Source organism: Diabrotica virgifera, chromosome 7, assembly GCF_917563875.1.
Source record: "Diabrotica virgifera virgifera chromosome 7, PGI_DIABVI_V3a".
NCBI classification, from domain to species: Eukaryota; Metazoa; Arthropoda; class Insecta; order Coleoptera; family Chrysomelidae; genus Diabrotica; species Diabrotica virgifera.
Window position 1 is genome coordinate 250,197,933 of NC_065449.1, and position 14,516 is coordinate 250,212,448.

Sequence of the window (14,516 nt, forward strand, 5' to 3'; positions counted from 1 at the left end):
CCACAAGTGAAAGTTTATTATTTAATTTCTACATAACCTATCCTAATCATTTATTTTATTTGAATATTTTATAAACAATGTTTTAAATTTGTGATCGAACCAACAATAATATTGTAATTTGTAATAGTGTGAAAAGGGAATTAAGAAAAATGGATAAGTTGTTAAATTCATCAAAGTAAGATAACCTTTAAATACTTCTACAACTTTTCTGTAACTTACAATAAAACACTGAAAACTTTTGTTTTCAATACTTCCACAAAATTTATTATAAATTATTGTCACTACAGCTGTTTCGGCAGAGTGTCTTTCTCAAGTGATTTATTTTACTCATTTACTGTGTGTCTGCCAGGGACGTATTTATAGTTTTTTAATGGGGGGGGATCCTAATTTCCAAATTAAGTAAAACTTTGAAATACCTTTGAAAAAAATAATAAAAACAAATTTCTAAAAAATTTATTAAAACTTAAAATACCGTTTTACAAAATTAAATTCATTCTCTTCCTTCTTTCAGCTAACTTATTTACAATTTCTGAGGAATTTAGACCTATTGTCACATTCCGATGAATACTCATGAGAGCTAATCCTGTAAGCCTCTCGTCTCCCATTCTATTTCTAAGATAAGTTTTTAACCGTTTAAGTGATGAAAAAGTACGTTCAGGTGTGGCAGTAGATACTGGAAGTATTGCTAAAATTTGAAGAAGTTTCCTAACCGATGGAAAAAAAATTTCATCACATCGGTCCATAGCTTCTAGTGCAGTAGACGGCTGTTCTTGATTGCACCAGTGGTTGTGCCAAAGCTCATACTCACTTACTAAATGTTTTATTTCAACTTTCCTGAGAAATATTTCTCCGATTCCTGCTATACATTTCTTTGCTCTCTCAGTATTTTGGGTGCGATCTGGTAGAAGCAACTGAATTCCTGAAATTGCTTCTTCGTGAGGTTTAAAGCGAGCATCAAGCTCGGTCACTACATGTTCTATAAATGGATAAAATATATTTCGCCGATAGTAAACTTCAGCAGTGTCCCCTGGTATATTATTGCGGTTTAATTGTCTCCTACTTACTCTTGGAACAGTTATATCTGCTGAAATTAATTTTTTTGCTTCCTCAAAAAGATTTGAGAATTCACGTTCGTTACGAAGGTTCTGTAAAGTGGTTTTTATTGTTTTTACGTAACTGCAAGAGTCGGTTAAATCTACATTGACTTTTTGTAGGGTTCGGTTTAAGCTTGACGTATAGGAGAAAACCTTCCTTAAAATAGTTAGTGAAACTATAAATTGACTGTTTTCCATTGCGACTTGTAACTGGTAAGCTTGGGTTGCAATTTCCCTTCCAGATTCTTGAAGTTCTTGAAGCACGGAATTTACTACAGGAAACATCTCAGCAAATCTTTCGACGGCTGTATGTTTTTCTGTCCAGCGTGTCTCACAAAGCGAGATAAGCGTTGAATGAGGTGCTCCAATCTCGTCCGCAGTTCTTTTTAAAAGTCCATCCCGGAGTGCAGATTGCCGAAAGAAGTTAATTATACTTTTAATAGTTCCGATGCAGTTTCGTATTGCAGGGATCTCGCATGAATGACCCAAAACTAAGTTTAATGTATGCGCCACACAGTGTACGAATAGTGCTCGAGGATATTTGTCCATGATTATTGTTCTTACTCCTTTAAATCGTCCGCTCATCACAGCCGCACCATCATAGCCCTGGCCAACTAAATTCTCCAAATCTAATCCAAACGACTTAAGTTTATTGATGATTATCGTAGCTAGAGCTGATCCTGTTACTTCATCAACGTGGATAAATTCAATGAAATCCACATCAGTGATAGAATAAGTTGGGTCACTCTCGATTTAGCGCCGGTTTACCTGCCCCCGTCGTCTCACGCCCCGTACCTACCAAATTCTCTCCAGTCAGTCCTCTCAAAATTTCTATCGTTCAGGCACCGTTCAGTGTATTTGCGGAGCGTTCAATATAATTTATGACTACCGGCAAAAAATCTTTCGGCGAGAGCCGAGGTCAAAAGAGTGAACCTACTATTTGGAATAGGTGTACGGTGATATAACTACTAATAGCGTTCTAATTCTAATAGGTATTAGTTTATCTGTATCTACTCTGCTACTGCGGACCGACAGCATCCGTGCGCTGACTCATTAATTTATTTTTATTTTTTATACATGTAATGATATTGGATTAAAAGTAATAGTTTTGCATGGACTGCAAGGAGGGGGTTTGAACCCCCTAAACCCCCCCCCCATAAATACGTCCTGCACATTTAAAGTCTCTAACTAATTAGGTTGAGGAGTGCTGAACTGTTTTTCTCAAGTTAGTCATTCAGAATTCTATCTGTATGTTTTAATTTATTAATAATATAATCTTAGATGCTGAATTGGGATTGAGTGACTTTAATGTGTATAGGCACGACAGAGACACTCAAACTAGTTCGAAGACTCGTGGCAGTGGTGTCCTTATTGCTATCCATAAGCGCCTTCATTCAATGATGGTTTAGCCTACCGATTCCTCTGTGGAACATATATCTGCACAGGTAATGTGTGCTACTAGAAAGTTAATCATTGGTGCTGTGTACTTTCCTCCACTGTCATCTGGGTCATTATATGAGGAGCATTCCACCTGTATGTTAGACTTAGCGGATAGATTCAGTGACTGTGAGTTCTGTATTTGTGGTCACTACAACCTACCTGAGGCATCCTGGTATAATCTTAATGATGGTGTAACAGTTGAGTGTCCACAACACTATCCAGCAAATGTTATTTGTACTTGCTACAATTTTCCTAATATGTCACAAGTAAATATTTAGCCTAACCTTAATAATAAATTTTTAGATCTAGTTTTTTGTATGCAGAGGGATGCAGTTGTGTCAATGTCTACTGATATTCTATTGAATACCAACATCATTCAGCTTATACTATATTGTTACCTGCAGCTAATTTAAATTTGTTTCTTAAATATGATGTCTTTTATCATGATTTTAAAAAATGTAATTAAGTATCAGGTTTTAAATGAACATTTAGCATCAATTCCTTGGAACGAGCTATTAGATGTATCAGATATTAATTACTTCTAGAAAATTTTTACCATATTTTATATGACGCCATCAGTATGTTTGTTCCTGTCAATTGATTTAAATCATTGAACTTTCCAGTTTGGTTTTCACGAGAATTGATTGAACATACAGAAAAAAATAGCTCACCTGAATTTTAAAGCATCAGGCAACTCATATGAGAAATTTTCAGTGTTAAGGGAAAGATGTAAATCATTACAAGCAGAATGTTATAAAAACTATTTAGAGAATATTCAAGCAAATCTTTCAAACAATCCCCGCTCGTTTTGGAGACACGTTAATGCTACATGTGGGTCTAACGCTTATCCTAATGTAATGTCTAATGAAGGTGGGGATGTAATAATAGCTCAGTGTGGTGAGGAAATAGTCAATCTATTTGCCAATTATTTTTCGGGTACATATAATGATCGTGAGTATAATTTACCTAACTTTCAATTAGGGTACAGTGATGATATCCAAACTCTGAAATTTAGTCTGACTGATGTTTTTGAGGGAATTATGAGTTTAAAAACTACATATTCTTCAGGGCCTGATGGTATTGGGACCGTGCAAGTTCGGAAAAGCGACACCTATTTCTACGCTCTGAACTTTTATTCGCACTTTTAATTATATTGGCCAATCATATGGTCCTGGTTACTGGATAATTGTCAAGGCCAAGTCCAAAAAAAATAATAAGAAGAAAAAATAAGATTTAGGTTGTGTTATTCAAACGTAAACAATTGTATGTAGTAAATAAAATTAGTTATTAAAATGCAGTATTGCAAGCAAAATACAATTAATTAAATTTACCTTTATATAATTATTGCATATCATATCAATATTGTGAAGCAATATATAATTTTTCTTCTTAAATGACAATAGGTATGAAATGTACGTCAATTTGACAATTTCAGTTGACAATATGAATTATTTAAGAAAGTTGCAATATTTCTCCGCTATTCGCGCACTATCGTTTCGCGTATCCCTTCAAAGTACTTGCACACCGCGAATACCTGAAGCACTTATTAAGAACTGTATGTTTTCCCTTTGCAAACATTTACAACAAATTTTCAATTTATCATTGCCATCATCTATATTTCCACATTATCGGAAAAATAGTTTTCTTACACCTATCTATAAATCTGGCAATCGTGAGTGTGTAAATAATTATAGAGGTATAACTATTCAATCAGCAATCCCAAAACTTCTAGATAAATTGGTATCGATAAATCTTACCTGGGCTTACTGAAACATAATTATTGATGAGCAACATGGTTTTTCTAATGGAAAGTCAACTGTAACAAACCTTGTCAACTACCAACAATACTTGTTGGGTGCATTTGAGAATAAGATTCAGGTCGACAGCATTTATACTGATTTTTCAAAGACATTTGACAGGGTTAATCATAACCTGTTGGTTCATAAACTTCATGCATCTGGCTTTGGTGAACCCATTGTTAATTGGATTAAAAGCTTTTTGATGTGACGTACACAACAAGTTTGTATCAATTATGTTTCTAAAGAATTCCATTGTTGTTCTGGTGTCCCACAAGATTCTCATTGTGGTCCCTTGCTCTTTAACTTGTTCATTAACGATATTGGTAAGGCTATCAAAAACTCACACTTTCTACTATTTTCTGATGATCTTAAGTTATTTCGTTACATACATGATATATCAGATAGAGATCTCCTGCAAGATGATGTTAATAATATATGTTTATGGTCGAAACAAAATGGTTTAAGCCTAAATCTGACTAAATGTTCTTGTATTTCATTTGGTCATATAAATAATCTAACAGCTAATAGATATGTTCTTAATGATGTACTCTTGGATTCAGTTACTGAGATTAAAGATTTGGGTGTATTATTTGATTGTAAGTGCATTGACATTTAGAAGCCATTATCTTAAAATTAAGGAAACAGGATTTCGCAATCTTGGTTTTATTTATCGCAACAGTCATGATCTCTCACCTACTGTATTCAAATTACTGTACTGCTCTCTAGTGCGCTCAGGACTTAAATACTGCTCTGTTGTTTGGTCTCTGTTTCATCAAGTCTACATTGATGGATTGGAGAGTGTTCGTTTCTAAGATCTTTCTTTCTTATAAAGCACATACTAATATAAGAAATACTGAAAATTTCGTCATAGATTATTCTGGAATAATGTCTCAATTTAACATTGCTACAGTGAAGAACCGCAGGTTGAGAGCGGATATGTTGTTTCTATTTAAAATTCTAAACAATGCCATTAATTGTCCCTCGTTATTGGATAATGTGTACTTAAACACAATACATAGAACTCGACACACTGCACTCTTTTATATTCCTTTTCATAGGACTGAGTATGCTCGTCATTTTCCCTCGTTGAGAATGCTCAGCTTTTGCAATGACATGCTACTTGATCCATTCTGTCCAAGTATTAATATCTTCAAAAGGGAGCTTGGGAGTTTAATGATTTAAATATGTGATATTTTTCATCTTCTGTGATTTGATATACTGTATTATTTTACAAATTTTATTGTTTAATTGGCTTTTATTCGTTGATTTTTTGATGTTTTTTGTACACGATCTTTACTTTTACTATTTTTTTGTATTCTTTTGTAAATGGTTCTACCGTTGAAAAAAATAAATAAAAAATAAAAATTTCAATAGATTCTAATCAAAATAGCTTGAGGCCTTTATTTTGAATATGCAAAATTTGAAACTGTTCATTAAAAGAATGATTATGATCTAGACTAGAAGGTGAAGTGCCTACATCGAATCTGTTCTTCCATTATTGAAAGCCCCTTTGTGTTCTGCTATCCGTTTGTCAAAGGTTCTGCCAGTTTGACCGATGTAAGTTTTTGGACAGTCACCACCACCATATGTCAGCTTGTATACACTACTCTGTAATTTCTTTTTTTTTTGGCTCTTATTGTTCTTAATGTATTTGCCTAAATTGCTGTTTGTTCTGAAAGCTGGTGTTACTCCTTACTTTTTTATGTGTTTCGTTATTTTTGTTGTTATCTTGCCTGTAAGTATGTATATAAATATGTGATAGAGCAGAAGGTATTCGGTTTTTTCTATGGTGGTGAGAAGACTAATTTCAGGTGTTTCTTATGCAGTTTTTGGTTCAAAAGTTTGTTAATTGTTTGTTCGTTGTACCCATTCTTTACTGCTATTCGCTTAATGATGTTCAATTCTATCTCAAACTTGACAAACACATAGCGGAACACAAAAGGGCTTTCAATAATAAAAAAAGAGATTCTATGTACGCACTTCATCTTCTAGATCTAGATCATAATCATTCTTTTAATGAACAGTTTCAAATTCTTTATATTCAAAATAAAGGCCTTAATCTGTTTTTAAAGAATCTATGGAAATTAATATATTAAAAAAGAATGTGTGTGTACTTTGTACTCACGTAAGAAGATATTCTTCTATTATATAGGTAATTTCAACGAAGTAAATATACTTAACAGGTTATTTGTATTTTATTTAACAATTAAACTACCTTTCTTATCTACCACTTTCAAAAAATTTTTATTAAAACAACCAAAAATAAAAAAAAATATGAATCGCCCAGGATTCGAACCCGCGTCATTCCAACCTCGGAGCTAACGCCCCAGCAACTACACCAGCGAGGTCCTTCTAATTGACATGTAAGTTTCGGATATAATTACACAACACGGCGACAAATAGTGTAAATATTTTATTATTTTACTACAGAGAAACACAAATCCAAAAACACAAGAATTATAATAAATAATACATTTGCTAAAAACACTAATATATTCTTTTAATGACTTATTTGCACGGATATAGATACATAAACACCTATCTTGAAAGATTAGCAACGAACTACATACTGTCTGTGTGCGCAGGCGCGCAGATTTATGTACAATTTTACCCTCAATCGAATCGCGCCTAAAGAAGAATATCTTCAAAAATACAGATATAATTCTGAATGACAAACATCTCCCCACTTCTCAACCTATTCAGTTAGATACTTCAAAGAGCAGACACACAGTAAACTATATCACTTGAGGAAGGCACTCTGCCGAAACAGCTGTAGTGACGTTAATTTATAATAAATTTAGTGGAAGTATTGAAAACAAAAGTTTTCAGTGTTTTATTGTTAGATAAAATCAATTTCCATCAAGTAAAGGTTGAATCCATCAATTTGCTAACTTAGTTCTTTTAGAAACTTTGACTCAAAACGGGAAGACTATTTAGAATGGGAAGAATATTTTATGGCTACTGCTTTCCTGGCAGCCAAAAGAAGCAAAGATCCCTGTTCTCAAGTTGGTGCTTGTATAGTTAATGAAAATAACGTTGTTGTTGGAATAGGATATAACGGAATGCCCAAGGGATGTCAAGACAATAATTTTCCATGGGGTAAAATGTCGGAGGATCCTTTGCTTAATAAATATATGTATGGTAAGTATATGTAGTTATTTATGTACCAAGGATATTAAGTAGATGTTTGTGCCTGAAGGCGACTGTCTCACAAACACGAGGGCCTCTGGCCCGAGTATTTGTAAATCCCCTGATGGTATACGTATCTATCAATGCCCACTGTGTATATAGGGTGAGGCAGATAACTGGCCTATTAGAAATTTCTCGAGAACTAAAGGCAACAGAATAATGAAAATTGGAATAAAGGGGTTTTGAAGGATGATCTATTAAATGAAAATATTTTCATCTCTTTGCAACTTCCGGTTATACCTTATGCTTATAACTTCGTTTTTTTAAATGGGACATATATTTTTACATTTTTGGATTCTCTTCGATGTCTTATTTCTAAAAATATAAGGTTTTGTAATATTATACAGGGTATTTTAAAAGATAATTACGTTTTTTTATTAATTTCGTAGCAACATTCACACCCTGTAGAATTGTAGTAGTTTGACATCTAAAACTCTACTTACGTTCAAACGATTTTTAATATACTCTACTATTGTTAAGAATCATTATTATAGCTAAATTTTTAATTTTAGTATACAGGGTTGGTCGAAACTCGGAATGAGTATTTTCTGAGTTTTCTTAAATGGAACACCCTGTATTTTAGTATTGTAATGAAATGATCTTTTATAGTACTTTTTTATTTCTTAAGCATTCCCTATACCTAACTGCTTTAATTTGTGAGTTATTGGTGATTCAAGCTAAACATTAATTGCAACAAAAAATACGTAAAATTTTATTAGGTTGGCCGTGAAAATACTCAATCCCAAATAATTTTTGAGAAATAAATACATATTAATCCAGACTGATCCTTAAAATTACCAATAATGGATTAGCTATCGAAATACCTACTTAGTTAAGATTGTTGGTGCGATTAACAATTAAGCACAAATTAAAGCAGTTAGGTATAGGGAATGCTTAAGAAATAAAAAAGTACCATAAAATTGCATTTCATTACAATATTAAAATACAGGGTGTTCCATTTAAGAAAACTCAGAAAATACTCATTCCGAGTTTCGACCAACCCTGTATACTAAAATTAAAAATTTAGCTATACTAATGATTCTTAACAATACTAGAGTATATTAAAAATCATTTGAACGTAAGTAGAGTTTTAGATGTCAAACTACTACAATTCTACAGGGTGTTAATTTTGCTACGAAATTAATAGAAAAACGTAATTATCTTTTAAAATACCCTGTATACTATTACAAAACCTCATATTTTAAGAAAGAAGACATCGAAGAGAATCCAAAAATGTAAAAATATACAGGGTGTCCCATTTAAAAAAACGAAGTTATAAGCAACTTCCGGTATAACCGGAAGTTGCAAAGAGATGAAAATATTTTCATTTAATAGATCATCCTTCAAAACCCCTTTATTCCAATTTTCATGATTCTGTTGCCTTTAGTTCTCGAGATATTTCTAATAGGCCCTTTATTTGCCTCACCCTGTACACATTTTTCTGTCATACTAGTTTGATATCGTATTTACAATCTAAATATTTTTAAAAATTCAGATAATTTATCATAATATAGGCCAGGAACCGAAGCATTTCACCTCGCAATTTTTACAGAATGGATCGATTTGCTTAAAAATTTGAAAATAAGTAGTGGATAGTCCAAGGATCAAAATCTATATGATGCAGGCGCTTTTACTATGCGGGTGGTTGCCACCCCTATCTCGGGGGTGGACATTTTTTATTATATTTTGACCGCAAAATTTGATAAAAACGTTCATTCTAAGCAAAAAATGTTCTATACATTTTTTTGATAAAATCAATACTTTTCGATTTATTCGCTATCGAAAGTGTTAGTTTAATATCGAAAAAATCAATGTTTTTTGATGTTATACTCATTTACGATTCACTCAATTTTTGTCGTAGAAAAAATCTTTTCAAACCAAGTTCTTGGGAATTAAATAACCTACAATTTCATATTTAAAAATTTTTTCGTATCTCCGATGCTAATCTTTCTATTCTGAAGAAAATGCCATTTTTTACCAAACTACAGAAATTCGTTATTCGTTTTTAACACCAATTTTTTAAAAACTAATCATTCAAAGCCAGTCAAACTTCTGGAATCTATTAATAATGCATAAATAAAGAAGAATAAATAAGGCCAATGACTAGAAACACCGCTAACTTACATTATTATACTTCCAATTGGATTTCTACTTTTTTTTTTAAATATATTGATTTTTTAACCGTAACTTTTTTATTTTTTATCCTAGAAAGTTTGTTAAAAGAGAATTTTGTAGGTATTTAAATCGGTATTAATATTAAATCGTTTTAAAATCCTCAGTCGCAAAAAGAGGTGACTTTGAAAGGGTTGGTAAAGGTGGTTTTTGCATGTTATTACAAGTTTTAATTGTCAGTAGCTCACTCAATTTTTGCCGTAAAAAAATTTTTTTCCGACCATGTTCTTGGGAATTAAATAACCTATAATTTTATATTTAAATATTTTTTCGTATCTCTGAAGCTAATCTTTCTATTATGAAGAGAAAGGCATTTTTTACCAAACTACAAAAATTCGTTATTCGCTTTTAACTCCATCTTTTTTTTTTAAACTAATCATTATAAGCCAGTCAAACCTCTAAAGCCTATTAATAATACATAAATAAAGAAAACCAAATAAGGTCAATGACTAATTTTACTTAGGGTGGTGAGTAGGAAGAAGTTTCCGATCACTTTTTCGCTGAAAAAAATAGGGACGGACATTCCTTTTATTATTAGTCACTTAATTTTTGAGATAGAAACTACTTTTTTATTTCAAGAGATAGATATTTTTAAATACTTTAAATTAGTTCGAACAAGTTATCCTCGAAAAATGCATAGTTTTCCCGTCTTTTGACTTTGAAACTACAATATTTAGCATTTGACGAAGAAGACCTAACATATAATAAAGTATAGCTCGATTATTATTGGTCTTAAAGAAAATTAAAAAAACGGTTTTGTTTATTTTTAAAAGGTACATTTTTGTTAATCAAAGTCCTTTTGATAAAACGAAAACTTTTTGAGTTATTAGCAGAAAACTGATTAAAAACAATGATTTTTTCGATATAAAACTAAGACTTTCGATAGCGAATAAATCGAAAACTATTAATGTTATCAAAAAAATGTATAGAACGTTTTTTGCTTAGAATGAATGTTTTTACCAACTTTTGCGGTCAAAATAAAATAAAAAATTTTCACCCCAGACATGGGGTGGCAACCACCCCCATGGTAAAAGCGCCTTTCGGCCTCATATAGATTTTGATCCTTGAACTATCCACTACTTATTCTCAAATTTTCATGCAAATCGATCCATTACTTGGACTAATAGTACAGTAGGCAATATCGTCATTAGGGCAATGATGTCAAACATAAATAAACATCTGCTACTGTCAAACCTAAAAAGTTGAAAATGCAGCAAAGTTTTGAAATTGTTGACAAAATCGCACAAAAAAAAGGGAAAATCAACTCACAACTTGCTACCAAAGAAATCCTGAGATGCCTATGACAGGCAGGCAAGTAAAACTTGTTGTGTAAAAAAAGTTGACCTTTATTTAAGCAGACGCCGCTAGGCACCTAGTACCATCACGTTAGTTGCAATGCGGGGACTAGCTGTCTGAAGATTTTCACTTGGGTCAGATATAGCAAACCTATGAATCTCTGATGATGCTTCTAATAAGAGGGGAAATTGTCGATTAGAGTGCTGGTTTGCGTTCTCTGAACTAAGTGAAAATTAAGACAATTTTGGCTTCGCATTGCAACTGAATAAAAATGGTATACATTTTTATATTTTTATTTTTATGTTTATTTTTAGTGTGTCATGCAGAACTGAATGCTGTACTTAACAAAAACAGTGCTGATGTGAAAAATTGTATCTTGTATGTAGGACTTTTTCCTTGCAATGAATGTGCTAAAGTGATTATACAATCCGGAATAAAGGAAGTTGTTTATTTATCTGACAAACACTGTCTTAAAGCAAGTACCATCGCCTCAAAGAAAATGTTTGATGCTGTAGGTGTTAAATATAGGTAAGTATAGGGTCACTCGACCAGAGATTGACTAATTTACTGTCGTCAGAAGATATCGGCTAGGTTTTTTTAATAAACTTTTTATACCAAATTTGGTCTAAGACTTGATCAAAACCTGAATACTTCTTGTTTTTGTGACTCTACAATATAAAATCTCCAACTTCAAAAGCTGTAGATATAGATTGACACACTTCGAGAACGGATCACTTTTGTTGCTTTTTTCCTGATCAGTAAATCCAAGATTCATCGCCACTAACAATGCATACTATAAACGTTTTTTGAGTTTCCTTTGTTGAACCGTTTCAATGTTCTTCGATACAATTGAAGTGAACAGCTTTTTATCTACTGTGAGCAAATGAGGGATCTAATGGGAAACCAACTTCGTACACCCAGTTCTTCATGTAGGATCTTTTGGATCGAGGTCTTTGAAATACATATCTCCCGATATGTTACACGGCCATCATCCTTAATTAGCTGACGAACCGCATCAATATTTTGCTGTGTGACTGCTGTTTTGGGCGAACCTGGCCTTGATTCGTCGCTAAGACTGGAGCGACCACATTGAAATTCGCAATACCAGCGGGAAATAGTTGACTGGTGTGATGCTTAATTCCCAAACACAGAAACCTTTTTAGCTAGACGTTACTGTTGGGATAATCCTCTCCGAAAATTATAAAAAATTATTGTTCGAAAATGTTCTCAGCTAAAATCCATTTTTCGACCAACTTGGTAATTTCAAATGTTCACTGTATCTACACGACTTGTATCGCAGTGAAACTCTGGATTTATGTGAATAAAAGATTGAGGTTACAGTTGTGTCGGAAGGGGGGTGCCGTCCAAAACATACAGTCCCTGGCCATATTATTATGACCACCTAAACATTTTTACAAAAATCAACTATTCCACTAGGTACGTTTTGTTTAAAATATGATTTTTAAATTAAACTTTGTGATGTAATGTTAATGTTATACATTAACTATATTATATTTAATAATAAACACCAATAAAACATTTGAAAATATTACATATTTATATACTTTTTAATATTTTGTTGAACTTCTGACCTTATTCAGATGGAAAATATTTGGGAGCTTTTAGAACGAGTATTTTCCGATGAAAAGGTCACTAACGAAATTGTTTTGATTAAAGAACTAATATATCATTGAAACCACAATGACAAATTAAAGCAAAAAAAATTAGCTGCATTCAGAGTATGTCAAGACGGATACAAGCGCTAATCAAAGTTAAAGGGGGCTCAACAAAAAATTGAAAAAATAAAAATATGTGATATTTTTAAATGTTTTATTGATGTTTATTATCAAATATAATACATTTAATAAAAACAGCAATAAATCATTTGAAAATATTACATTTTGCATTTTTTAAATATTTTGCTGAGCCCCCTCTAACTTTGATTCTTGGCATACTTTGAATGCAGTTAATTTTTTTTTGCTTTAATGTGCCATTGTGGTTTCAATGATATATTAGTTCTTTAATCAAAACAATTTCGCTAGTGACCTTTTTATCGGAAATTTCTCGTTTTAAAAGCTCCCAAATATCTTCCATCTGATTTAGGTCAGAAGTTCAACAAAATATTAAAACAATATAAATATGTAATATTTTCAAATATTTTATTGCTGTTTATTATTAAATATATTATAGTTAATGCGTAACATTAACATTGCATAACAAAACTAAAATATTTTTAACAAAACTTACCTAGTGGAATAGTTGATTTTTGTAAAAATTCATAGGTGGTCATAATAATATGGCCAGGGACTGTATAACGACTCTACCTTATCGACAAAAAGTCTAGGAAAAGTGCAGAGTAAATTGAAGATGGAATTACAAGAAAAAATATGTATGTCTTTGTATTCACTTCATAGTGAATGCTCAAAAAATTACGGGATCTGGATTTCAATGTTTATTTTTTTTATAATTCTGGTATCAAAGTTTCGCGTGAAGTTAGGCATATCGATTTTAGGGGCGACCCGTCGGAAGGTTTTATTAGTGGCGCCCTCTAAGCAACTACATATATGCAAAACTAAAAAGACAAACCTCGTATGTGTTTTGTTCACAGAATTTTCGCAACGAATCTATGTCCTTAAAAATATTTATAATATTACTAACAGGTAAATCGTGATCCAGTACTTTGAAGGGATTTCGTTCAAAACAAAAGATTTACATTATTTTTACTTTTTAGGCAATTTATTCCAAAACACTCGAAAATTGTGATAGATTTCAATGAAATAAACGAGAATCCTATGACACAACTTCCTGAAACGCCTATAAAAGATGTCAAATGTCAAAACCAACTTGCAACGGAACATCAAGAAATATGTAATAATTTGGAAAAAATACTTTTATGACAAAAAAGATCTTTTTTTTAATTGGCCAAAGACAGGAAGTCTTCTGTATGATACAATGTGTACAAAAAGTAATGTAGTGTGAATATTACACTACAAGCGTTAAAAATCATATTTGTTTAATCCATGTAACCCTAAGCATATATTTACAAATATTTAATAATTTGTTTTATTTAGTTTATCATCAAAGTGCCTTCCTTGGTCTAGTTGATAGTATACCGGATTATAGGAGAAGCTGCCTCATCGTAATTTCTTCTGTGATCACCATAACATCACCAAAAACCTTCTTCTATTCCTGTCGAGTCTAAAAAAGTAAAGTACGCGCCATTTTTCAATAAAATATCCTTGACCCTCCGGTAGCTACGTTTCGTGAAGTTACATGAGTGGATACACTGCGGTACCTAATGCCGCACATACAGTGCGCTGGAATAAGTGTTAACCCCCCTTATTAACTTATTTATTTTTAGCACATAAACAAAAAGCTCGGCCAGGTCTATTGTTAAAATAATCATAGTATATTATAGCATCAATGTTTCGAACTTTCCTTTTCAGGTGACAGGCATAACTTTGATTTTTTTAAATAGGAAAGTAAATCATGTTACACCTCATTTAAAATCTTTTTAAAAACTGAT

At 32.2% G+C, this 14,516-nt stretch overlaps 1 protein-coding gene across 2 annotated transcripts; it reads left to right on the top strand.

Moving 5' to 3' along the window:
* Positions 1–11: 11 nt before the first annotated feature.
* Positions 12–14,047, top strand: LOC126888422 (deoxycytidylate deaminase-like). Of its 2 annotated transcripts, none has more exons than XM_050656674.1 (4): positions 12–175; positions 7,230–7,474; positions 11,305–11,518; positions 13,722–14,047. In XM_050656674.1, exons 1-4 carry the CDS (start codon positions 150–152, stop codon positions 13,885–13,887), a joined length of 651 nt encoding a protein of 216 aa, XP_050512631.1. In that variant the 5' UTR covers positions 12–149; the 3' UTR covers positions 13,888–14,047. The 2 variants fall into 2 exon arrangements, with proteins under 2 accessions (XP_050512631.1, XP_050512632.1); XM_050656675.1 differs by having other exon boundaries at positions 7,239–7,474.
* Positions 14,048–14,516: the final 469 nt, after the last annotated feature.

Coding starts and splice junctions, on each gene's coding strand:
- LOC126888422 (XM_050656674.1), top strand. CDS start 150: ATGGATAAGTTGTTAAATTCATCAAA. Junction 176..7,229: donor AAGTTGTTAAATTCATCAAA/GTAAGATAACCT, acceptor TTGCTAACTTAG/TTCTTTTAGAAACTTTGACT. Junction 7,475..11,304: donor GCTTAATAAATATATGTATG/GTAAGTATATGT, acceptor GTTTATTTTTAG/TGTGTCATGCAGAACTGAAT.